At 45.1% G+C, this 27,389-nt stretch overlaps 1 protein-coding gene across 1 annotated transcript in view; it reads left to right on the forward strand.

Annotated features, from left to right (window-relative positions):
• Positions 1-27,389, forward strand: part of LOC146798869 (nesprin-2-like) — a 194,839-nt gene that overhangs the window by 42,338 nt on the left and 125,112 nt on the right. The window contains exons 4-6 of the mRNA XM_085626205.1: positions 6,314-6,476; positions 16,825-17,012; positions 27,065-27,215. Coding sequence (XP_085482331.1) covers positions 6,314-6,476; positions 16,825-17,012; positions 27,065-27,215 — 502 coding nt within the window. The remainder of the gene's footprint in view (positions 1-6,313; positions 6,477-16,824; positions 17,013-27,064; positions 27,216-27,389) is intronic.

A 27,389-nucleotide genomic window follows, 5' to 3' on the forward strand; every position in this document is an offset into this window, starting at 1 on the left:
ATCTCCTTTTTTCTAATGCTCGAGTCTGTCTTCTCATAGGATACAAAGCATATGTCAGCCGAATTTAAATTTTTACATAATTTGCTTAGATGTGGATGATCAGAAAGGAGTAAAGGCTGCAATCATTTCCAGACATCCACTTTTAGCTATAACCATTAAGGTGTCCTATCATCCCTTCAGCCACCAATTGATTCTGCTTTGGCAAGTGTTCCTACCTGCAGACAGTAAATACAGAACACTATGGCTACCACTGAGAAATATACATTGAAAATGTTCTTTTTCAGGAATGCGAAGAAAGTAGTGCAGCGTAGTTGGACACAGCTATCAAATGTGACTCCTAACTTAAATTTCTAAGTATCCCAAGCACCGGGATCCAAGTTAAAAACAATTGCACTGAAAAACACAGCCCAGCGACTTCCGTGCATTACTACAAATAAAGACTTGCAGGGATAGTAATTTGCTCGTTACTAATGGAAGGTTATAGTAAAATGATTTTGTAAGAAGTAAAATAGTAATTTCAGTTTCCGGTGAGAGTATTTTTAAGTTATTTTATTTTAATGATATTATTTTCGATATTAACCCCTTGCATGCCCGCCCCTTTCCCCGCCCAGTGCCGCGCTTTTTATTAGCGGGCGGAGTTCATGACGAGCTGGACTCGTCATGGGCACAGCGCCACCGCAGCCCATGACGAGTCCAGCTCGTCATGGGCACTGAAGGGGTTAATTCAGGTAAACGAAAAGATGTGTTTACCACCTTGAAACCTCTTTTAAGATGTGGCAGCAACAACATTAGAGCATACCCTTGTGGCGTATAATTCCTTACTTGGTCATGTCAACAGGGTAGTGCTTTTGGAAGCTTCGGAAGATTCCTGCTTATCCATTATTCCCAGTTGGTTTTCGTTGGGATACAAATACGCCAGTACTCTGCTGACCTGGTGAACTTCTACAGCGAAACCTTAACGAATATTGCAGAATAGTCTTGGTTATCAGTGGCCGGCTCTGGCGATGCTGATGCCAGCAGCTTACATTGCGCTCATTAACAAGTTCTCATCATAGTTTAAGAAGCAGATCATTCAAATTCTCTATAGTTGAAGACAACAGGTCTTTAAACAAAGGGCCAACACGCATCTTCTCTGATTCTACTTAGCAAACTCTTTCTGTCAAGTTATCTAGCTTTAGTCTGTGTTTCAGCTTTAGCATGCAAATAGAATTAGTTATTCTTAAATTTAGACTTTACCCCCGTTCTAATAGTATTTAGCAGTTTAATTAACCTTCCTCCTATGTAGAAGTATGGGCTAATACTAGACCTATAATAACAAAGGCATTATGTATCTACCATAGTCTCTCGCTCTTATCTCTGTGCTTTTCTCTGGCCCTTTATAACTCTAACTTACCACCCCTCATGAAGCCTACCATCTTGGAATTTTTCTGTGGCTTCTGAGGACAATATTTCTATCTGCAGTGGGTCCTAGCCTGTGTTTGCCTCTGAGGTATATGATATTGTGCCTTATGGCCAGCCAAGCAGCACCGAAAGGTTCTTCCAGAGAGCCAAGATCTATCCCTACTCCCATTTCAGCAGATCCCGGACATTGAAATGCAATAACTGCTCCCCATTACTTCCTAAACCAAACCAAAAGGTTGAGTCAAGATCCTTTGCCCCTCCCCAAGCCTTCTTGGCAGTCTGTGCTAGTTCACAGCACTGAGTTCTTAATTACTCCATCCCTAGTGTACCCCAAGGAGTCAGAGGGGACATTTTGTTTGTAGTGGGTGCAGTAAGTACCACTTAAAGAAAACAAAGATTGGCATCACGGATAGTAACCAATCAGGAAATCCCGACCTTTGTTCTGCAAGACTTGGGATGTCTGAAGACGTCAGAGGTAGAATAAAAAATAATTTCCTCTCTCTTGCATAATGAACCCAACGGAGACGTCTTTTAACAGTGCAGATCCTCTAAAGTACGTACAAAGTATACCGAGATCCGGGGGCGTGCTTACTGCACGTGGTAAATTGAGTTGTCTAAGTTTCCAATTCCTGCTAAAGTGATACCTCCAAAGACATATCTGCACCCGGATGGATCATAAAGAAGGCTGGGAAGTTCCAAGGCTGCACATTGAAATGCGTTGCAGTTACTCCATCCTAATAGTGCTCTCACTCGTTGTAAGGCAAGTGATGTCATCCGGGATCTGATTGACAAAGAGGCCTCTCGCCGTGCGTTGCTTGGCACTGTGCTGCAAGGAGCCTGCCCCTGGTGACTGAAGGCACTGATCACAGTCAGGCACGCGCCCCCCTTATTGAGGTCAGTGACGGGTGAACGGGGCATTGCGCCTCACTGTGCACAGCGGGGATGTTGAGATGCAGGACTGCTGGGGACAGTGGGCCTCCGGCTCAGCAGACGCTTTTGCCTTGTGCCCGCTTTGTGATGTCTGGCCACGCGCCAAAATGCCACAGAAAGTCGCCTTGTGAATGGAACATCTGGGCGCGCACTTATTGGTTCATGGGCCCTTCCGTCCGATGCCAGCCGAATCCACATGCAAAGAGTAAGCTGTCAAATCTTAACAGCTTACTTTTAACGAAATGTGTGTGCATGTTATGGCTATTTTACACGAAGGGGGAAATGTCTATTTTACTTCCTTGCTCGGGACTGCTCACTAGTGTGTGCAAGGGCAATTTTGAATTTCAATGCACAAAGGGCGTCGTAAACATAAATTAGATTTTTGATATAGGTACATGTATTTACTTCTTATGGATTCACAGTTTCTTTAATTTCATTATTGAGATGTGAATTGGGCAAGTGTTGTCCAGTAGCTCTAATTTTTACTCTCGCAATAAAGAGACCTGAATTCAAAATCCGGATTCTCCCCTTGATCAAATAGTGTGTGATCCTGGTCAAATCTTTTTACTTTAGTGCCTCCGTTATAATATCAGCTACATTCGGAAGCCTTTAATAACTCGTCGATTCGTTGTAGTAAAACGTTGTCAATAAACAAATGTATTCTTCGCAACACAGATAATTTTCTGCAAACGCGGGTCTGATTTCGAGTGTTCTGAGGCATTTATTTAATCAGCGCAAAATCCTCGAAGGCACGCTCCACTGTTAGAAAGGAGTGGTCCGCCTGCTCCTTGACAATGGTTCTGCCATGCCTGCGTGCGCGCACACCGCGGCTCCCCGGCGAGGGGCTCTGAGGCAGACGAGCAAGCCGGGCTCTCCGGGGGGAGGGCGGGCTGTCGTCTTCCACGAGCCGGAGTGGGCAGACGCTGCTCTCCTCGCCGGCCTGGCTTCACCTCCTTTGGAATGATTTTACCTCACGAGCGGTAAGGGCAGATTTAGGCTGCCATGTTTATTTACAAAGGGCGATTCTTTGGCGAGGTCATGGGGCAGGGTTTGGGGGACGAGCAGCATTACTGAGAGGCATATGCGTGTGTGTCCGGTGGAGGGCCCGGGAAACGGCCGTGTGCGTGTGCTGCAGGTGCATCTTTGGTTATAGTATAGGTTAGAGCTGCACGGATGGCTTTCTGAGCCCCCGATATTCATAGTCCTAATTACGGAGGCAGCCTAGCTCTTTTTGATTCATACTTGTTCTGAAGCATCTTCCATGAAAGGCACCACCTCCTTTTCTCGTGCTGGGTAGAGTCAAGGGCATGGACGGTAGTCTTTCTTTCATGTGGCTTGTGCATGGCAGACACAGAGCAGCGAATAGCGCCGTGTGCAGTATTTCAGCCGTTGTCTATAAATGCAAGGAACATAACCGCAAATGCGTCTGCTCATTGGGATGTGCAGGTTTCTAACATGCTGCTGTTTCGTCATCATCGTCATTGCACGTTCACAATGGAGATATTTGCACCATTCTGCCACGGTGTGGGTACTGCGTATGTGGTGAACACAGTCCAGATGGAACAATATCCACTGTGCCTGGTTGCAACCCTGCGCCCCACTGTCTAGTGAGAATGCAGAAAGAGCGAGAGCGCCTCGCTGTGAGTGTATATTATGGCAAAGGTTGGCGCAGTCAGGAGATACTGGGGTTCTTTCTCCAATGCCTGCTGGCGCAGTGATTCACAGCGGTCTGGCCTATGCATTCCTAATCAAGGTTAGAAACTCCAGAGCTTAAATCAAAATTAGAATACAAAATGTAAATGAAGATGCGCTCGCATGCTTTTATGCTCGAGTATGCAACCTGCTGCTGATAAACATGCATCAATTTGGAAGGTAATTTGCCATCTCCGATTGCTGACGACCTCTGCTTTTGGTTAAAAAAAAAACAACAACAATGGTAGGAAGGTCATCTCTGCATCCTTTTCATTCATATTGTAGCATTCAATTGAGGGACCCAATAGGCGTCATCACGGCACCATATTTCAGGTTATACCATTACCCTGCCCATGCAGTTTGCCCCTTACTGTTTTCTCCTTCCATCCTTTCATGTCGTATCTGGTGGTGGAAGCGGAAATTGCTTCGCCATATAACCTTTCAGGGATATTATGCCGTTCCAGCAGTAGACCAGTTAATCATGTTGACCCAGTACATGGCACCCATTGGGTCTGGTACAAACTGAGAGAACAAGCGAACAATATACTCCCTGCATACTGCTTTTGGAGAGGCCTTTTCCGTAACCTATATTGACGCCAAAGGCACAGGCGTAGTTACAAAGGCTGGGAATTGATGCAATGGGCAGCATTTTCCCGGTTGTCAGTACACACCTGGATTTCTTCTGAGATTTCTGCATACATGCTGCAATACAGTCTGCATACCTGTCCAACAGAACTCCAATTGTTTCCACCAATCTCACAGCTGGTATCTCGCCCAGCTCAACACTGCACAATTGGGAGATTGTTGGGTGCGTTGGGTGTGGTCTGAGAGTAAGGGGTGGATGGGAGGCAGATCCAGGGCATCCACTCACCCGTGCCGAGTGGCTCTACTGTGGTACTCAAACCAGTGAGCTATTCTTTAACCAAAACCATAGGTGGTGGCAGTACAGATATCTCCACAGGGTGCACCACACACCGTAGAGCCTGTTTAATTGCGGTTGGAGGAAGGATGTGAGATGCTACTGCTGTTTCGCTGCCGACTTTCTTCACCTAGACTGATGGTGGTTGTAGGACACTGCGCTTTGTTGCAGTTTTCCCAGCTCTTTTTGGCCCCATGTAGCTACTGGGTACTGCTCTCGCAGACTGTGAGGAGCAGAAGCTAACTTGCAGAGAAGCAGAAGTATATTCTCTGACTCACCAAACATCTACAGGTTTTCATTGTAAGAACCCCAGGGGCAGCACCAAGCAAGTTAGATCCAAAAGGAAGGACAGTGACATACTGAGTGGGAACAGCAGTTTGTGCATGCATTCGCCGTCACAACCATATGACCCTATTCTCTATGCACGCAAGTTTCTAGGCACCCGCCCACATTTGACATGCTACACGCACAGATCTGGACAGAGGTATGGACGCATATTGTGGAACTCTGGATTTTCCTAGAAAATGCTAGTAGGCTGCCTCCTAGCGGGAGTAAAATTAAATAGAAATTTGTCAATTTACTTCAGTCGTGGTCCAAGAAGACTCTTTACCCACAAAACATGGTATAAGGAGGCCTTAGTCACTGTCCAGCATGGGAGGGGTGCATTTAGGTACAACCCTTACCTCTTTTGCCATCTGCCATGAAACAAGCATGGTTCCCCTCTTGCAGATACACGGATTGTCAAGTTTACTGATTGAGCACCACAGGTGAAGCCCGGCAAATCGAAACCGGTTCAGCGTGCTCCTGCTTTTCCATCCATAAAGTACTTTCATCCATACAAGTACCTAATAGGTTTCCCTCTTGTTTCATCCTTCTTCCCCTCACTTAACAGTTGGTAATTATTTTACATGCAAATAGATCCTATTTCCGTAGAACAGGAACCTTTGTTTTCAATGTTTTGGCATCTTTTGCTTCCCTGAAAAAGCGTTGATGTACCTATCTTCCTTCATCCCCTCTGCCCACTGCTGCCACCTCCCATTCTCCCTGATTCTCCTTGATCTTTCTGTAGCTTTTAACGCCATTTACCATCCTAAAATACGTGGCATACCAAAGAACCTTGACATTACAGGCTCCGCACTCTAGTGGTTCTCTTCGTACCCATCTAACTGGTCTTTGATGGTTTTTATTGGTTTTAATTGTAGTCGAGAACTGACACTTAATTTGTGGGAGTGTGTTGTTCCCATGTCTAAAGCTGCATCAGTGGACTCACTGTGTATCATGCTTTTTGTATCTGTTTCTGTCTGTGTTCAAACAGTAAATGAAAGGCTTCCTTATTTATTTACACATTGTCTTTCTTTTAAATGCATCTAGGGTGAAGAAACTCAAGGAAACCTTTATCATCATACAGAACCTGGACAAAAACATGAGTAACCTTCGAACCTGGCTGGCTAGAATTGAGTGTGAACTTTCTAAGCCAGTTGTTTATGATATCTGTGATGACCAAGAAATCAAGCGAAAACTTGCTGAGCAACAGGTAAAACAAAACAGTGAAATGGGAAGGTTGATGATGAACGCAATATGAGTATATTGGGAAAATGCCAAATGAGGTATGGGGTAGACTGATTATTTGCACTGGGAAAAATGAGGGATATTAGAGAGTGGAGGCAAAGTTTGGCAACTGTTTGTGTCATTGTATGTTGGGGGCCAGGGCACAGTAATAGAAGAGTTCAAATACATTAGTGGTTCTTCCTCTCTGTTATATCCCTTTTAACAGAAGGTGGGAGCTTGAACAGGCGGTATCTACTTGCAGTGTGTCAAATAGTTACCTCTCCAAGTTACAGGGTCCTGCGGCCTCTGCACCGTCCTGAGAAAAGATCTGAATCTCTCTTCAGCAGACCATGAAATTGTTACTGTGCAAGTACTTGCTTTGCACCAGATATGTTTGGTCTAACTATTACACTTTACCCATTAGCTATTTTTTTTTTTTGATAGCAAACTTTATTGCATTTAGATTTAACACAAACTTACATCGGTAGCAGAACCACACATTAGTTTGGTACAGGTTTACACAAGTTTCAGAGTGATGCACCCCATTAGCTATTTTTATTTATATTTCACCCTTCTGTACTGTACTTCTGTGTGTGTGTGCGTTTATGTGGCGTGTAAGCAGCGAATGGATATAATATTTTTCAATTAAACGTGAATAATAATTTATTATTGTAAAGGTGAATATAGTGAATGTATTTGTGCATCTACTGTTGTGACAGAATTTCAAAGGTAGATTGGCAGTTTCGAATATCTAGTCTTTCTGAGGGCCAACTTTGAATCAACATTGTGATTTTCCAGAAGCACATTTTCTGTGGATATTTGTATCCAACAGAAACTCATTTTCATTCTGGACTAATTTGAAAGGCGTCCCTAAATTTCAACGACGGCCACTGTAAGAAAGTCTTGATCCAAGAAGATAATGTGTACTGTTGGGTTGTTACCCCTCCATTTTGAGATGACCGAGAACTAAAATATTCTCAACAGTGACTCATTTAGAACTGTCTAGCCTACTGTTAAATGTATTCACTTTTGTCAGTTATTTTCCATACATAACCTCACTCGCTCTGTGGTCCAGTATTCTCACCATTTGGTAAACTCTCAATCATGGTTTTTAAAACCAATATTTGTTATTTTAGAAAACTTTCAAGCTGGAAACATATATTTACTTTCAGCAGCTTGTTGCTCAGATTATTTGGTTCAGGCATGTCGACTTAGTTCTCTTTTACCAAGTAAGCCAAAGAGTAGGGACGTGTAATTGTGAATATCATGCTATGCTTCTTTGCATTCTTTCTCCTGCTTTACTTCCAGACTCAGGGCTTTCTCAAACCCCTCATCAGCTTAGTACATTTGTTATTTGCGGGGCTTTTGGTTTTGACTAATTTGTGTTGCTGTAATCCCATATCATGTAAATACAAACCTTAGTGAGGTTACTGCTGTGACAACCGGTGGTGAAAGGTTTTGGTGAATGTGAGCTACTCCTGTTGCATGAAAATAGGTTACAAGCTGAGGGTAGATGGTGATTGATCAATCTGACAGAAACAGGAAAAAAAGAAAGTCCCTCCAGCAACTATTGAGAGTATAAACTGCCTGTGTGCCAAGAACAGGGTCTTGAATCTTGGGATTTTCTTCCTTGAGTCTGTGGAAGAGAAGAAGCCGGTTGATGATGGGCATGTGTAAGTTTGAGATTACCATCAGTTTTAGTTTTCTATGAGACAGAAGCAGAGCTGTTTTCAGAAAGATTAGGAGATTGATTACAGAGGGTTCTGGGGTGGCACACAGGGTGTGACCCCCAGCTAATCCATCCTACACATCAACACAATCATTGGCCAGGACAGTCACAAATTGACACTACTTTGTTTGGGACTCACAGTGATGACACAAGACATTACCTGTTTTGGGAAAAATGAAGACCCCCTCCTCGGTTGGGGAGCGGAAAGCGGGAATGCATTATTGTATGTGTATTGAGAGTGTAGTATATGAAGGTCTGGGATGCCCCAGGAAATACTTTAAAATATGGAGATTTTGGGCGGAATATCGAGGTATCATGATTACTCCTAGGATGGATTGGGTTGAGTCTCTCTGTGGGGATACGCACATAATAGGGACAACCGTATGAAGCTACATAACTGGACTAATAGTATGTCAGACACTGACTGGGAAACATATACTGGAAGAGCATGGTTTGGGGATACATGAGGAGTAAGTGGGGGTATGCCAATCTGCACCTCTGTTTCTTTGGTTTCTGTTTTCCTTTTGTTCACACTGATTGTAGAAACATTCATTGTGGATGGTTCGAGAATTAAACAAACAATAAAATGTGTCACAAAAAAGGAAGGGCAGACCAAAGCAACCCCAACAGAGTGCTTTAGAAGACTGTGCTTTGTGGCATCAGACTGCAACATAAACAATTGAACCAACTGCAAGGCAGTCTCAGACTTGCCCTTCTGAATAATAGCCGTGTTTTCCACATTGATTTTAATTGGCCTGACTTGCCGCATTTGACGCGACTAAACACGCCCCCGGCCACACCCATGGCCTCGTTGCTGCTATGGCTGGCTATTGAGCCACACCTGTAGCATGGCCGTGCAAAGACAAGGCTGTCTGCGCCCCTCTGCGCACGGACCGCGGACAGCGCCAGCCACTCTGCCAGTTTTGGACTAGATCTTCCTCCTATAATCACCTACACCAGTGATTTGCTAATGGTATTTAATCAAGTAGGTGAACACATCTGCTGCATGCGGCATGATCCTTCTGCCTTTCTAAAAGCTTTTCCTTGTGAATATACTAGGTGTGGAATGTCTTTTGTGATGCTTCATGCAGAGGTGGTAATTGGGCCTAAAAGTGGTAATTCCACTTTAGGGGCTGCCTCTCAATTCAGGCCTCTCATGCAATGTGCTCTTTTCAATGTGCGCTCCTTAGTCAAACACAAGGCAGAATTTATGGTTTTTCTTGAGACCTACAATTCTTCTTTAATATTCATTACAGAGACCCAGGCAGACCTTTCTTCACAGCGTGATATTCTTGCAGCCACTCCACCTGGTTTTTAGACTAGACCAGTCAGGAAGATGGGGTGGAGGCATTGCAATCATGCATAGATCAGAACTATCGGCTCATTGCACCCCTATTTCTTCATCGCTCTGCAAGGCTGTTTATTTTAAGTTGAATCTATCCCCTTTTCAAAGTTTTAATTGTATACTTGTTTATTGTCCACCCAGCCCACGTAGCATGTTTGTGCAGGAGATTGGTAATCTTTTGGAGGCTGATAGTTTGCTAAGTGATCATTATACGATCCTTGACGATTTTAATTTTAACCTGGAGGTAGAGAATGACATTGACACAGCTGCTTTACTTTCCACTGTGTGCGCATTAGGTTTAGTCCAGCTGATTGATGGCCCAACTCACTAGGCGGGCCATATATTGAGGGCATTTTTTCTAAGAATTCCACTTTAGGAAATATTAGAATAATCCCCTTGATCGGCATAGGGCCATTCTTTTTGACATTGGACTTAAACAATTGTCTAGAAGCTTTTCGACTGTAAAAATTGTCTAGAGGCTTTTTGACTGGTCCAACTTGGTCGACCAACAATCATAGAGGAGTGCATCACCAGTGTCAACGAACCAGAGTCTCAGATGTGTTTATCGGAGACCCTCAACCACACTTTCATAGTACGCGGTATGTGTTTCCTGCTCGTGCGGTAAGGTGAATAGTGTCCTCATCGGGCTGTAATCACTTGGGGATTCAGTTCTCCAAGTGATTACCCAACCTCCACCAGGCGGGAGACTGTGTGGGTCACAGTCGTGGAAAGTGAAAAATATCTACCAATCCTGTTTGAAGAAACTTTATTTAGTCAGGAAAGGGATATGGTTAAAAGAAACGGTGGTGCTAGGGCGGATTAATGATTGGTCCACAGCATCTTGTGGGATGTCGACATGTTTCGGCCTTAGGGTTGCTCTTTTGAGTCAGGTGGCCTTCTTCAGGACCGCGGTGTGGAATAAGGAGGGTGGGTGCCTTCACTTATCCTTCTTCATCAGCGAGCTCAGTGGCTCGTTGCTGACGTGATCATAGGTGCAGTCTTTACCTATGACTTTGTTAAGGGGCTTTTGTCCTCCTTAGGATGCAGGAGAAATTAGCGGACCTTGATTGTGGGTCGTCGCGGCAGGAATTTGCTGCAGTTCTCCCAGTCCTGGTCCAGTTTGGTCTTCATCTTGGGCATGGCACAAAATCCAGGAGCCTGCCCTTCTCAGCCTTTAGGACTCTTGGGTGAGGTTGAGTTGGCGGGGGCGAGAGTACTCGAGTTGGCTAATGTCTGCCACTACTACCCTGGCCCCCTTGAAGAGGTCCAGAATCAAGCAAGTACATCCACTGACTCCTTGGTTTTACGATGATCTAAAGGCCCTCAAACAGTCTTGTAGAAGACAAGAAAAAAAGTGGAGAGTTGGCAACAGCAAGGATTAGAAGGTCATATATATATATAAAAATGTCTGGCCATATATAACACAACGATTCGGAAGACAAAGTCTTCTTGTTTCACTAAGAAAATTGAAGCATCAGGAAATTCCTCAAAAGGGCTGTTTTTGACCATAAAAAAATGTACTACCGACACATCTTCTGTGACAATAGAATGTATAGAATGTAGTCAGTCCTTCTGTGACTCCTTGCCAATCACTTTTTGCCGCAAAGTCAAGGAGGTTTATAAAAATGTCTTCAAATGTAATTCTTCTTCTCTTATGGTTGTAAGTTCCTCCTTGAAGGTTGATTTGGCTTCTTCACTATCTCATTTTATTCCTCCTTCGGCTGAAGAAGTCACAAAGAAGATCAAATCTTCCAAATCAGGCTTGCCAACAGACCCGTGTCCTCCTAGAGTAGCGTCTCTGGCTGCTGAGGTCCTAGGGCCAATACCAGCAGAAATTTTCCATCTGATGTGTCACTCAGGAACTCTTCCATCCGTCTGGAAGACAGTGTCAGTCTGACCATTGTTAAAGAAACCTACACTTGATCTCTCAGACACAGGTAGTTATTTGCCCATCTCCTGCCTTCCTCTATCTTTTATAATCATTGAAAGAGCCCTGAATGATCTGCTAGTGAATTATCTCCAGACGAACAATCTGCTGAACGCTACCCAATGTGTATTTCAGGCAGAACATAGTACGGAGACGGCCCTCTTTAAAGAAACGGAGGAGATCCCAATGTCCCTTGATCAGGGAGGTAGAGGTGCCCTTATTCTGCTTTAGCTGTCAGCAGCCTTTCACATGGTGAGTCATGGGCTGCTGATGGATCGGCTGGGTAGGATCAGGGTGACTGGGTCAGCATGAAAGTTGCTCACCTCCTTCTTTACAGGGCATGAGCAATCGATAATATTGGGAGAGTTTGTTTCAGCTGCTTTCTCTCTCCCTTGCAGGGTACTTCAGGGAGCCCCGCTGAGTCCAACATATTTTTAACATCTATGTTACGCACCTAGCTGATTTGATCCGTTCCTTTGGCTTCACTTTAACATCTTATGCCGATGACACACAAATTGTGGTGACATTTACTTTGGAATACCAAGCAGTGGCTGGCAACTTCTGCAACTGCATGAGAGAAGTTAGTCGCTGAATGGCCGCAAATTATCTCAAACTTAACACTAGTAAGACTGAGGTGCTGTTGTTTAGGGCTCAGCCATCGTTTTGGTCCCCTTCGTGGTGGCCTTCTAAACTTGGGCCACCCCCTTCTCCATTAAGTCAGTTAAGAAGTTGCGTGTTGTTCTCAATGATAAACTTTCTTATGTGAATCAGGTTAACACGGTTATTTGTGCTGCTTTTCTCACTCTAAAATGGTTAAGAAAGTTTTGCCTTTCATTCTGGTCTATTTGCAGAAGACTTTGATTACAGCACTGGTACTATCACGTGTTGATTACTGCAATGGTCTGTAAATGCACACACATCAGCATGTTCTGAATAAATTGCAGACCCTGCAGAGTGTGGCAGATCGTGTGCTCCTTAAGATTCCTAAGTACCAGTCAGTTTACCAAGAACTTACGAAATTACACTGGCTTCCAGTTAGAAAGAGAATTATTCTCAAAGCACTCTGTCTGGCGCATAAGGCACTCCACCAGCCAGCAAGGCCCTCTCTTTCTAATGAATAGTTTTTCCTGGTATACACTAGGTAGGTCCCTACGCACAGCCTCAGCCAATCTGGTGGTTATTCCTAAATTTAAGTGTGTGAATTGGGGAGGAAGCGGATTCGTAGTGGGAGCCTCAAAGGCCTGGAATGGCTTAGCTCCTTATCTTAAAGCTCTATCTAATCTCTTGGTATTTAGAAAGCTCTTGAAGAGATGGTTGTTTTCTTCAATTTAAATATGGTCAGGTTCTCACTGACTAGTAGCTCAGTTAGTGCCAAGACACCTTTTTTGGTATTTGAGCGCTTTATAAGCACACAAAGCGAACAATAAACTGTGAACATTTTCAGCTTTGTAGAATTTCCAGTAAAGCGTAACTGAATATTAGTAAGTGCACCTGTGAGTCACTGACCAAATGATGATAGACAGCAGCCTATCAATCAATCAGTAGATTTGTAGTATGCTTCTTGTCACTCAGGAGGGTATTCAGGTGCTGGCAGAGTCCAGTCGAATAGCCATGCCTTCAGGGACTTTTGTAACTCTGAAAGAGATGGGGAGGTCCATAGATTAATGGAAAGCTCGTTCCTTGTCTTTGCAGTTAGGTAGGAGAAAGAGTGACCATAGCATCTGCTACACTGATGCGGGGGGATGAGGGTTAGAGACAGGTGGAGGTGTCTGTTGGGCTGATGGAAGTTCAGGCTTTAGTTCAAGTAAGTGGTACCTCAGTTGTGTAGGGCCTTGCATGCATGGGCCATTTGCATATTTTCTGTACAGGGTGCCAGTGGAGTTCCCTGAGGTAGGGGGTGATGTGGGTTTGTCTAGGAAGAGACAGGACGAGTTTGACTGCGGCGTTCTGTATGGTGTCTCAGTGCTGTGGTTGCTGCAGAATCCAGATTGGGAGGAGTTGAGTAGGAGGTTCCGTTCCAGATGTGATGAGAGGTGTTGGCTTATGACTTTTTCCAAGAATTTGGCAGAGAATGGAAACATGGAGATGGGTCAGTAGTTGTTGAATTTGCAGGGGTTTTGCAATGGTTTCTATAGTGGGGCATTGACTTCTGCGTATTACCAGTCCTCGGGGAAGGTGGCAGAGGCAATTGAGGTGTTAAATAAGGTGGTGAGTATGTAACTGATTCTGGCTTCTTTTTTGTGTGGGTGGTGTCTGGTGTGTTCGGGGAGGGGCTGGCAGGTGAACTGGCAGTGTATGCAGGTTAAAGGTCCTATGGTGGAGCATAGGTCAGCGCAGTGAAAGTATTTGTTGTGGCATCCAGGGTCGAGGGTGTAGAGTTTGGTGATTGTGTATCATTGGGGGGCAGGAGGCTTAGGGGTCGTAGCACGGCACGGTCCAGTTGTGGACGGGCACAGAAGGGCTTGCCTTTGGCACTGCGGCCTGCAATAAGTAGGTCCAGGGGCGGGCAGGGCTTCGGTTGGTGGGAAGAACAGTGAGCGGGTAAACTCGGTTGGGAAATCCCAGGCGGGAACCCTCAGACAGAGGCGGTGTCACTGCATCAGGCTAGAACAAGCAGGAACTAGAGGCCACAGGCAAGTGGCAAGTTGGGTGCCCAGATACCTACTAAAGCAATTGCGCTGCGACCTGCATTAGGTGGTCCTGAGGTGGGCGGGGCTTATGTTAGCGGGAAGAACTGTGAGCGGGAAAAGCCTATGGCATATGTTACAAGGCATTTGTGTCTGATCAGCAACATCACTGATGGCTATTGACTCTGAGTGCGTAACATTACCATTTGCATTACAGACCAGGCCCTGTGCATTTTGATAACTACACTTTATGTATAATTGGAAGGCAAAAGGAATGGAAGAAATCGACTTCTAGTGGGAGAGCTACACACATCGATGTCCAGTTGTACCATCAAACCTATGAGAACTGCAGAGGTTTTTTGAACTAGCCGAGTAATATCTCCGAAGTAAGCTAGAGCGATAACAGTACAGCATGTGCCTCATGGTCCCAGCTACAAGACAATGGTTAAGGAATCGTGGGCTAGTGAAAAGATTGAAATAGCTCTTGCTTTCTCAGTAAAATGCACAAGCAAATCATTTGTGCATTTAACGATGAACATCATAAGATTTGCATTTTGATTCCGCGTTAGACACGCTGATGATGAAGAGTACATTGTTCTTGGACAAGATGAACGATCCAACTTCTCGCAGTTGCATTTGTCTTGTGCTTCCACATGAAGACAGAGACTTTTTGATGTGTTATTATTATTTTTTTTTTTGCAAAGACTCTCCAGAATGGTGAAGAACTACAGTAAAAATGGCATTAGTTGATTTGATGCAGGTAGTGAACCTTATGAATAGTGTGTGCATCAGCCTGTGCTCATGGAACTCAAATGGTAGGACACTCTGGGTGGCCTAGTGGTGGCAGTAAACCATTTTACCATGTACATCACATGGAAGGTTTAACTCATAGTATATTTGAATGCCAACCAGGGGATTGAATTTTATAAAATATCTCCTCATCCAAGAGAAAGGATGCTTCATAAATCTATTTGTCCTGTATAAAAAATCTGCTTGTCCTTTTGCGGCCATGGAGTGAGGTGGTAAATTATGGCTGTGTGCTCATTTTATCAGAGCTCTGTTAATAGCTTGTCTGATTATGCCAGGTTTTGTATTGTGCCAGGTTTTGTATTATACCTGGGTTTGGATTCTAGCAAAGTCATGATGTTGCCACCTTTCTGCAAATCTCCATTCGTGGCATGAAATAGACTGTGACACTCTGCACGCTCACAAACTAACAGATTTAAGGGTATTTACCAACTCTTCTCCAATCTCTTCCCACTCTGGAAAAGATTGACTAGGACAGAGTACATATTCTCCAGGGTAGAAAGTAAGGTTATAGGAAACAAAGTGAAATTGCAGTCTTTCAGCAGATGTTTGCATGAGATGGCATTTACAAATGTTAGGTAGGAGTACAGACTCCAAGACTATTTCTTTAATCTCTTGTGAGACATATACCTGTGGGTGTCCTTTTGTTACTTTCTTAGAATCTATAATTTATTTTCATGATGTACATAATGTTGTCTATAATGGTATTACACTGACTCTCCCTCATTATTCTTTTTATTAAGTATTCGCATGCATCAACCACGTTTTACTAACCAATACTTCAGAAAAGTGGTATTTAAAGTTGCACAAAGGTTTAGCAAAACGTTTCTTCAAGTAGAATTTTTTTGTCTGCATTTTAATTTGATTGCAAATAATCACGAATCCTGCTATCCTGTTTGTATATCTATTTGTATATAGTCTGAGATCAGTTTTAGAGTATTATAAATACTGTTAGCCAGACCCTGGAATGCCATTCTTAGAGATAGACAAATAAATGTAAAACTCCAATTGTAATCACTAGTGGTGGATCATGTTAATAGCAATTACTTTATGTTAATGATGTCTGAAAAACATTCATTACAATTATTTGATGTAGAATGTCAATTTATTTCAAATTGATAAACAAAATTGAATTGAGGTGAAAGCAGATATCTCACTAGGTTCTGGATTATGCTGTAATACATTATATAACACATACAGTGAAGCTTTAGGGAGGGGATTTCCTGGTGGCTCAATAGGCATATTGCACAGTCACCTACCTGTGCATGTTTTCAGCACACAGTTCATAGAAACAGGGTGCATGGCCCTTTTACATTATCTTTGCATCTGCCCTCCTGCATACCATCCCATTTCTAGATCCACATCAAATATTCGTTTTCAAGAAATGAATAATCACCTTGGTTACTGTTTAAAAGGCATATTTTGTATTTCATTTGATGAAATCCTGTGATGCAACCATGCGATAGTAACTGAGTCAACTGCAGTGGGTAATCGCAATCTTGCCCTTCTCCTCTGTGAAGTAAATAGACCTAGTAAATAATTCAGAATTTGATCAGGCACAAAACTAGAACATTACCATTGAAGGAATAATGCAAAAAAATGAATGTAACCATACAAGTAAACAAAACAAGACTTGAGGAAAAAATTCGAGCGGATGTAAGAGTGTGACAAACTCTAGAGGCAGCCTGGTTAATTGGTCACAAGGATGCAAAACTTATCAAAGGTTACGTTGACCGTGAGAGAAAGTGTACACATTTTTTTATTCACCAGTTATAGCACCTCTCCCATCTTCTGTTGAATTAGACTGTTGCAACACAGAACTACGGTAAAATATATCCCAATCACTTTCATAAACATGTTACATGCTTACCTAACATTGCTATACCCATTTCTCTGCAGGATTTGCAGCAGGACATTGAGCAACATAGTGCAGGAGTTGCTTCAGTGTTAAGTATATGTGAGGTACTTTTACGTGATTCCGACGCATGTGCTAATGAGACAGAGTGTGACTCAATACACCAGACAACCAGGAGCCTTGACAGACGGTGGAGGAACATCTGCTCTCTCTCTATGGAAAGGCGCATGAAGTAAGTACCTCCTCAAGCATAGTTCTTTGTGTCTGTAAAACCGTGAGACTTTCAGTTATATTGACATCTAATATGATGGCTGACCAATAAAAACACTGATTTATGGGTATTCGTCTTTGTAGTTACTAGTCAGTCCAACACAAAAGCATCCACAGAACCCTGTGTTACATCTTAACTTGTCAAACTGTAGTATTTTTCTGTGAACTTCTCTCATTCACCGCCCCTGTGACCATACAGCAAGGCCATTTTTGATTGTATCTTTTGTCGTTTTGTTTTTTAGTCACTGAGATCGAGCTGCCCAAGGATTCAGTTCAATCTCATTTTCTTAATATACTCATTCTATGCAACATTATTGTGCTACTGTGTCCTAAACATGCAGACTGATGGTACAGCTGCACATAAACCTGTCGGCACCCAAATGCTTTGTTAACAAACCCTTAGACCAGAACACAACCCTGCACATAACTCATAAAAAAGGTTAAAATCCATAAAGCAACCCACAGAAAATATATTTGGAAATGGCAAAGAGAAAATGAAAAATCTAAACATGCACAGATTACAGCATTGAACACCACAACATATTTTATAAAACATGTTTAGTAGAGATGCAAATATATTTAGAATCCAAAATGAAAGTCCCTGCAAATGAACCCAAGCAACTGCTCTTACATTTCAATTTCTACTTGCTGCCTAACTGCATGATTAAAATGATCTTCATGTGATTTCTAAACAGGTAGTGGATCCAAAAGTTTCACCCCATCACCCAGCCAGCACAATCAGTCTCTGCCTCCCTCAACTATTTAAAAGGAACAACATTTATGCCTATCACCCTATCACATTCAATTTTCGCCATCAGAAAAGACTCAACACCTTTCCAGACCAGATTAGGGGATTCTGAACTCTTTCCTAAAAGTGGGTCAATCATTAGTCCTTATGTCAAAGAATAAAAAACAATCAGGTCGTTACAGCTCAATCGCTCTCCTACTATGTCTGTCTAAGTTTCCAGAACATAGTTCTCCACATCAGATGCCTGTAAGTTCAGAGTTTGCAACAAATACAGTGATAGCTGTAACAATGATGCATGATGCTTGATGATTGCCTTTCTCCTCCCGTGTTCTGTGGAACATTTTAAGGTACTGTATTTACATATCCCTTTAAAAATCTATCACACTCGGGTTTAGAATTGTGACCATAACCCTCTGGCTTTAAAGCTCGCATCTCTTTCATAATGGGGATGTTCCAGTAAATGGGTGCAGGGAGATTGGAGGACTTTAATCTAGAGACTGCATTTAAGCACTTGATGGAGAGGGGTTATACGCCACAGTCAAAGTTTCAGTGTGAGCAATTTGTGCAAGCCCTATGGTGACTTGAGTAGTACCCTCCCTGGTTACAAAAAGAGGTGATGGCTGTTGCCTGGAATATAGAATAGTTATCTGGGGCTGGCAAGGGTTAAGTTGCACACCACTGTGGATGGTGTTACATTAGTCTTGTTTATGTAAGACTGGATTGGGCCCTGGCCAAGTGGAAGCAGAGGTGATCTTTTAGAATTTGAAAATTAGGGAACAAGAAGAGATAATTGTTGACACTGTGAAAGGTAAGGGTATGTGACTGTCAAAATTTACCATAGGTTCCTGGCAGAATAATAAGAAGCTACATTGTCGGATGGCATGGGAATAATAAAAGACAGTATAGGGGAAGTGGTGGATGGAGGACACCAATTCATTTAAGTTTTAAATTAGTTGAACATAAGTTAATTCTGCACAATCAAATAGTTAATATCAATGAGGTAGTTAATCACTCAAGGTTGATGGTTAGGGTGTGAAAAGGGGTAGGGTTTGTTTGTCTTCAAAAAGTATGAAGTCCATACAACTGAATGAGAAAATGTTACCAAGTGAGGTGAAGAATAATAGGAGCACCATCCCCTGGGTAAATGCATCCATCAAAAATGTTTTGTTATGGGGACAACACACTCATATAGGCATGTTGTTTAACCATCAAATATTACTCTAATTGCAAGCAGCTCTTTGCCTGTGACAGCTATCACCGGTATAGAGAGATTATAGTTTTCACAACTGCAAAGAAGTGGCCCTTCTCAACATAGGCAAGTTGAATTAGTGAAGCAGAGTGTTGAATAATTTTCTGGTTTTCTCTGTTATTAACAGATCATGCGACCCATTCCATTTGCCTCATATTTTCATACAGTTCTGCATTTCCTACACTTACAAATCTCCATTGCAGCTGCATAGTGGTACGCTGATCTTGAAATTTAGGATAAAATCTACATCCTGTCAATAGAACACCTGGCCACCACCAGTCACAAATTGGTTTATTGTATTTCAGAGGGTGGAGAATCACGCCAGATACCCAGTAGCATCATCTTGATATCTAATTTACTTTGAATACTTAACACCGCCTAGGCCTCTCTACCCCTTAATTGAGAATTCTCTTATTATCGGGTTCCACACCATGTGCAAAAACAGTAACCTACTGAACTACAACTTCCCACCTATAGATCCAAATCTATCAAAGCAAAAGCTTTCAACAGGATCCAGTTATAGTATATATATTTGATGTAATAATTTGAGCTGTATCAGAAAAAAATACTGCTTTTTTAGCCATCTTGCTGGGACATCAATGCAGTGCCTCATAATTTAAATCAACACAGGCTCCTAGGTGCCTTTCTTATTTTCTTCACACCATTTCTAAGACATCACATTAATCAATGTCTTCTAAATGTGTGCAATCCCCTTCTGTTTTCTAGGGGAAAACATTTCTGTATATTTTATGTCTCTGTTTTATGACATTCTATAGTATGGTTTAGTAGTAAAGACCTGCAAATTATCCATTTCATATTCTACACTCATTGCCATTATTATTAGATTGGAAATTAGAAATGGTTTATTGGTAGGGCTGGAAATCCTACGTCTTTAACATTTACTCTCTTTATTCAGCATACACATAAAAAGAATAAATGTTTAGCTGTGCAGGATAGTACCCCCTGTAGGGCTAATATCTGAAAGAGACACGTTAGTGATAGGTTCCTTACCTTAGAATATACCCAGGCGTCAGACTGGACCCGGAAAGTTTTTGTGAGCAGTACCCCTGCGCGTCGCTAGACGTTGTCGTGTAGCTCCGCATACGCCGCTGGCGTCGTCGTCGCCGAGATGACGTCGTCTGAGCTACTTAGACGTGCCCACTTGCGCTGATGTCAGTTCTTTCTTTTTCCGTGCCAGCAAGCGCAGATCCGAGAGAGGGTGGTACCCCTAGTTAATGTTTTAACTCGGTTTCTGAGACTTGTTTCTCTCGTTTTCTCGAGTTCTCGACTTCTGGTGCTAGTAGAGATGCCCGGGTTCAAGTCCTGTCGGGATTGCCATCGGAACATGTCAGTGGCGTACCCACATAACGTGTGTCTCTTCTGCTTGGGCCATGCCCATGACCCTGAAGCGTGCCCCAATTGTCGGGCCACGGCACTGAAGGTTTCCAGGGAGCGTTCCTGAAAGTTGTTGGAGGCCCGGCATTCGGCTCCGCGACACTCGAGATCTCGCTCATGAGGAAGGTCAGGAGACAGGTCGTGAGGCCGTCATCACCGTTCGTCGGAATCTGGGACAGGTAAGTCCAGGCGCCATAAAAAGTCGAAAAAGCGACGTCGCTCTTCGTCTACACCTCACCGATTACGGTACACGGTGGAGGGGGCGGGCGGTCACTGCCCCGCGGCTCCGGTGGAGCCTCCGTTGTTACCTGCGGTCTACCCGCCTTTCCTGGGGCTGTACGCGACTCTGGAAGAAATACAGGTCTTCCTGTCGTCCATGGGCCGTTTGTTTACCCCATTGGGTCCCTCCGGCATGCCTTTGGGACCCGTGGACCCCTTGGGTGGCTCTGCCCCCGTGCCTCCACCTTTGGGCCCGGTTACGCCGGCAAGATGCCCTGAGGCGCCGTTGGCTCCAGCCTCAGCGCCGCCGCAGGCTCTGGCCTCAGCGCCGCTGCTGGCTACGGCCTCGGCGCTGCCGTTGGCTCTGGCCACGGCGCCGCCGTTGGCTCTGGTCTCGGCACTGCCGTTGGCTTACAAGTAAGCATACCACGGCGCCCCCGCTCTCCCATTTGCACTCTGTGGCTCCCCGTGCAATGGAAATTATCTCCCTTTGAAACGACCATGTAGCCTACTCATTGCACAGTTTGGGTAACTCGCATGCTCACTCCTAATTTAAGTTACGCGCTGGGAATTTGTTGGGCCAATGTACAGATTTCTCATACGAGCGCAAGTGCATGCCCCCCATTTTTTTTATTAATCACTGCAGAGCCCCAAAACAACACTGTGTTTCATTTTATTTTCGTAATCTAAAAGCGCAAGCTCACGCTGAGATATCTATTACACATGCGCACTTAACTAATTAATTGCAAATCGCATGCCAATGCCTATTTTTAGTTACTCGCCTGGAATGGTTTATTCTACAACACTGGAGATCGCATGGTCCAATACCAGCTCTCGGTACAAGCATGCTCACATCTGGAAAGCTTATTATATCGCTAATTCACTTATCACCCATATTTCAGAATGATCACTCACGAAGCGCAGGGCCAGCTTCTCACCCACACGCACATACATCTGTCGCCTGTTTTGTATCTACACTCCTGGATACACGACATATTCGATTCTCTCCCCTTTCCTTTAGAGAATTGGATCGCCTTGGCAGCCGTCTCCTTAATCAACTTCAACCGGACGGTGAAGTGTGCATCAAATAAGGTATGAAGGCCTCATTTAGGGCTCTATAGATAGGAACCACCCTTGCTACCCGGGTCAGAGTCTCCTTCTTACTTGCCCTTCATCTTTTTTCTTCCAGACCACGACCTCCCGTGACCCCTTATGACTGTCTACCCAGATCACGACCTACCGGCGTGAGTCATAGGTGTCGGCTGACACCTATTATCTTCTTTTGATTCCAGTTGGATTCATTAGGATTCACTGACGGTGGTAAGCCTATGACTGCTGCCACCTTTCATGCCACCTTATAAACCATCTACACACCGTCCTGATTTTAGTTTGGCTTTCACCCAACAGGCTGTCCTCCCCACCCATGTCCTGAAGAAGACCCGCCCGGGATGCCCAAGAATACGCTCCCTTATCTAGGGTCGAAACGTCGACGTTACAGTCATTATTAAGTCCACACATCCCCCTGAATTGAACAGGAAATTATAATCCCTGTCAGAGGGTTATGTTAGCATTTGGGACTTGACTATAATATATGTTTTTCCCCCTTGTGTATTCATATGTCATCCATGTCACCCTTGTACAGCACTATTGTCACTTATCACAATTAGTCACTTACTGTACACTTGAATCTTATGTAGTTATTGTTGTTTGTGTATTTTGTCACACGACAGCCAACCCAATATACATTGAATAGTAAAGAATAACATTTACTGTTTAATCAACAAAAAAAATTCTTGGTGTGTTTCTCAAGATTTTTCTTTATGGTAATTTGTTCTTTTGAAATACCCGTTGTGTATTGAATACTGTGTACAAATCTTTTGTCGTACCCGACAGAACCACTTTTGCTTATAGTGTATACTTACCCAGGTTCTGAGGGACACAGGGTCACCCCATTATCCTTAATGGCTCCGGCCTCGGCGCAGCTGTTGGCTCTGGCCTCGGCGCAGCTGTTGGCTCTGGCCTCGACGCAGACGTTGGCTCCGGCCTTGGCGTCGCCGTTGGTTCCGGCATCGGCGCAGCCGTTGGCTCCGGCCTCGGCTCTGGACTCGGCAACCCCGTTGCATCCCACCTCGGTGTCGGCCTCCAGGGCCAGACGGTATCAAGCCTGCCTTCTCCAATTCCTATTCTGAGGGGTGAAATCTTTTCACCTTCCCCAAGCCCCTCGTCCTTCTCGGCCTCTCAAACAGCCAGGGACTGAAGGGGGGTACTAGGAGGGGTCTGTGGAACTTCTCGCAGCTCGGTGGGAGGATGTACTAAACTAGGTTGGCAACACGGAGAGTCCCAGCAAGCTGGACTTATCTCCACACCCTAATACACTGTCCCCTTCTTCCGTAGCTACAGAGGTGGTTGGTTCATTGTGTGGTGTTGCGTAGGGGAGGCCCTAACTTCAAATTCCCTACAGGGCCTATCAGGGCTCTCCTGACTGCATATTTTCAGCAGCGGCCCCCTCCACGGAGCCGCTACTACCCTTCAATAATGCACCTAAATCCTGTGGATACAAGGCAACCCCAGTTTCTTCACACAACACCTAACGTCAGAGTGGCTAGTTGTCCAAGACTCTGCCTCTCCAAGTGCCATTTGACCTCTATTCACACTCTGTGTGGAACACGGTGGTGCAGGTGCTGCCTCAGTGTCTAGCGGAGGCTTGCAAGGTGCTCTCCCAAGCAATTGCCGAGGGCAATGATGCAGCAAGGTTCACCATCCATTGTGGTCTTGACTCCGCCTACTCCATAGGCAGGGAAATTTGCATAACAGCAGCGCAGCCGCCAACAGGGAACCCGCACCAATGGCTCCCGGGGCTAGCAGGCAGATCAATCCGTCCTAGTCTGCTGTTTCAGTCCAGTGTTTAAGGCCCACCACACGCCAGTGGGCGGCAGGATTCGCCATCACCTCCCCCACTGGCGCGCCATCACTTTGAACAGGTGGGTTCTGCAAATGGTCCGAAGGGGCTACTCCCTCCCCTTCAACACTACTCCTCCTGCCATGCCACCTCAGCACCACCGCATGTCAGGAGATCACTTGACACTTCTCCAGCACGAGGTTGCAACCCTCTTGGCCAATGGGCCATTGAGCATGTTCCAACGTCAGAAGTAGGTTATGGTTGTTACTCTCACTACTTCTTACTTCCAAAGGAGGACACCGGCCTACGTCCTATCTTAAACCTCCGGAACGCCGCTCGCTTCCTCCGGAAGAAGAAGTTCAAAATGCTCACGCTTGCTCAGGTCTTGTCTGCCCTACACCCGCAGGATTGGGTTGTACAATTGGACTTGCAGGATGCTTATTGTCACAACCCCATCCTGCCGATCTACTGGCGTTACCTGCGGTTCATAGTAGGCCACGAGCACTTTCAGTCACTGTGATCCCTTTCGGCCTTACCGGCGCCCCTCGGGTGTTCACGAAAATGATGGTGGTGGTCGCAGCTCATCTGAGCAGATCAGGGGTTTCAGTCTCCCCCTATCTCGACGACTGGCTGTTAATGGCAGGCTCGCCCCAGGCAGTCGTCTCCCACCTCCAGACAACGGCCGACCGCCTGCATTTGCTGGGGAACTCCCATCAGCGTGCCGAAGTCGCATCTGATCCCCTCTCAAAAGCTCCTCTTCATCGGAGCGGTTCGGGACACGGCGCAATTTCAGGTTTATTCTCCCTTTCAGCCCTTGTCCTGGGTTTCGGTCAGGAAGACACTGAGGCTGCTGGGTCTCATGGCCTCCTGCATCCTGCTGATCAATCATGCCGCATCGCATATGCGGGCTCTGCAGTAGGACCTGCAGTTCCATTAGATGCAGCAACATGGAGACCTGTCCGACTACGTCCAGATCTTGGACTGCACTGGAGAAGACTTGCAGTGGTGGCTCACAGACCAGCATTGGGTCAGAGGCAGATCCCTCTCCCTTCCCCAACCGGAGCAAACAGTGGTGACGGATGCATCCCTCCTGGGGTAGGGGGGCCACATGAGAGAGGCAAAGATCAGAGGCATCTGGTCTCCGGCGGAATCCGAGCTCCATCTCAATCTTTTGGAGCTCAGGGAGATCCTCCTTGCACTGAAAGCATTCCTTCCCTCTGTCCAGTGGAGAGTTGTGCAAGTGTTCACAGACAACACCACCACCATGTGGTACTGCAACAAGCAAGGCGGGGTGGGATCGTGGACCCTATGTCTGGAGGCTCTGCGCCTCTGGAAGTGGCTGGAACGCCAGGGCATTTTCCTGGTGGTTCAACGCTTGACAGGTTCTTTGAACACCAGGGCGGACAAACTCAGTCATCGGTGCATAATGGATCACGAATGGCGTCTTCAGTCGCAGGTTACACAAGGTCTCTTTCTACAGTGGGGAGACCCTTGGTTACATCTCTTCTCCACCGACGAGAACGTGCACTGACGTAGTTCTGCGCGTTGGAGTTTCCAAGGCGGTCCTCGCTCAGAGCCGCTTTTCGTCGCGAATGGGATTGCAGACTGTTGTACGTTTTTCCGCATATACCACTTCTATCCAAAGTGCTGAAGAACATCAGACGCGACCAGGCCCAAGTCATTCTTGTGGCACCGAACTGGGCTCGAAGAGTTTGGTATCCCAAGCTACTCAGTATGAGCGTGGATCCCCCGATCCGGCTGCCTCTTCGGGAGAATCTTCTGTCGCAGCAGCAGGGGACGATCCTCCACTGTAACCTGTCCAGCCTCCACCTCCTTGCGTGGAGATTAAGCGGCGACAGTTTATTCCTTTTGACTTGCCTCCTGAGGTCTGTGATGTCATTCTGGCAGCCAGGCGTCCCTTCACTAAAACGGTATACGCCTGCCGGTGGAACAAATTTATGACATGGTGAACAGCGAAAGCTGTAGATCCCCATTCTTCCCCTTTCTGATGTCCTTTTGTTCCTTCTCTCTTTCACCCAGCAGGGCTCTGCTCTGGGCACTATTAAAGGGTACCTTTATGCTCTTTCAGCCTTTCTCAGGCTGCCTGATCAGTCCTTTCTTTTCAAGTCTCCTGTGGTCAAAGGCATTACTCACCTTTTCCGACCTAATCCGTTTGTGATGCTTCAGTGGGACTTGAACCTGGTTCTCAAATACTTCATGTGCGCTCCCTTTGAGCCTCTTCATAATTTTACAAACTGTCTTCCTGGTGGCTATCACCTCTGCTAGGCGTGGGAGTTAGTTCCGGGATCTTTCCTGGAAACCTCCTTTCCTGGCGGTTCATCCGGACAAGGTTGTGCTTCGACCACGTCCCTCCTTTCTACCAAAAGTAGTCACTGCCTTTCATCTGGGGCAAACTGTCACTCTGCCCACTTTCTTTCCGCCTTCGCACCCTTCCAAAGAGGAAGAGAGGCTCCACTGTCTGGACCCAAACGTGCGCTTTCATTCTACCGCAACCGCACACAACAGTTCCGGGTGTATGACCAGCTCTTTGTTGGCTACGTGGGCGCCAAGAAAGGCCGGGCTGTGCACAAATGAACTATCTCACGCTTGGTTGTCTTGTGTATTCAAGCCTATTACTCTTTGGCTAAAAAGGAACCTCCAGTAGAGTTGCACGCCCATTCGACCAGGGCAACAGCAGCTACTACGGCATTGGGACACGGTGTCACACTGCAAAACATCTGTCAGGCTGCCACGTGGGCCTCGCCGCACACTTTCACTACGCATTATTTCCTCGACAGTCAAGTCCAGAGAAACGGCTTCTTTGGCCGTTCGGTTCTCCGTAACTTTCTGGTGTAATCTCACTTTGCAGACCCACCACCGGGGTTAGTATTGCTTGGGTATGTATTCTAAGGTAAGGAATCTATCACTAACGTGTCTCTTTCAGATGCACAAGTTACTTACTTGTGTAACAATATATCTGTAAGAGACATTAGTTAGTGATAGATTCCTTACCGCCCGCCAATCCTTCTGCGAACTGATCTCTAAGGTTGAGGTCATCCCTTTCAGGGTCCTAGTTTTAGTGCACCAGTAGTTGGTCTCCGGCATGGCTCTGCGTTCCTGGCATGGAAAGTCATGTACAGAACTGACGTCAGCCAGCGTGGGCACATCTAAGTAGTTCCGACGAAGTCATCTCGGCGATTACGACGCCAGCGACGTACGCGGAGCCACACGAAGACGCCTACCGACGCGCAGGGGTACTGCTCACGAAAATGTTCCAGATCCAGTTTGACGCCTGGGGATATTCTAAGGTAAGGAATCTATCACTAACTAATGTCTCTTACAGATATATTGTCACACAAGTAAGTAACTTGTGTGTTAATTTATGTATTTACTGACTTGCAAATATAAAAGCTGCCAGGGAATTCCCCACTCTGAAGAATTACGGGGCTTCTAAACATGGAACAGAAGTACAACTGACATTTTAAAATTCTTTTTTATTACCAGAATTGAAGAAACCTGGCGTTTATGGCAGAAGTTTTTGGAAGATTATTCACGCTTTGAGGAATGGTTGAATGCAGCAGAAAGAACTGCTGCTTCCCCTAATTCGTCAGAAGTTTTGTACACAAACGCCAAAGAAGAACTCAAGAAATTTGAGGTTACTGTCTTCTTAGTTGTTCATTTCTACTTGTATTGCAGTTTGCAGCCTTGGCACATGCTTTTTTGGGGGAGTTGCACCCTTTAATATTGGAGAAATGTTAAGGATTTCTTACCCCCACCCCCTTCTTCCAAGTTTCCTCACTGTAGATGACTGGCAAGTTAAGGAAATAAG

The sequence above is a fragment of the Triturus cristatus genome, chromosome 9, assembly GCF_964204655.1.
Source record: "Triturus cristatus chromosome 9, aTriCri1.1, whole genome shotgun sequence".
In the NCBI taxonomy this organism is placed as follows: domain Eukaryota; kingdom Metazoa; phylum Chordata; class Amphibia; order Caudata; family Salamandridae; genus Triturus; species Triturus cristatus.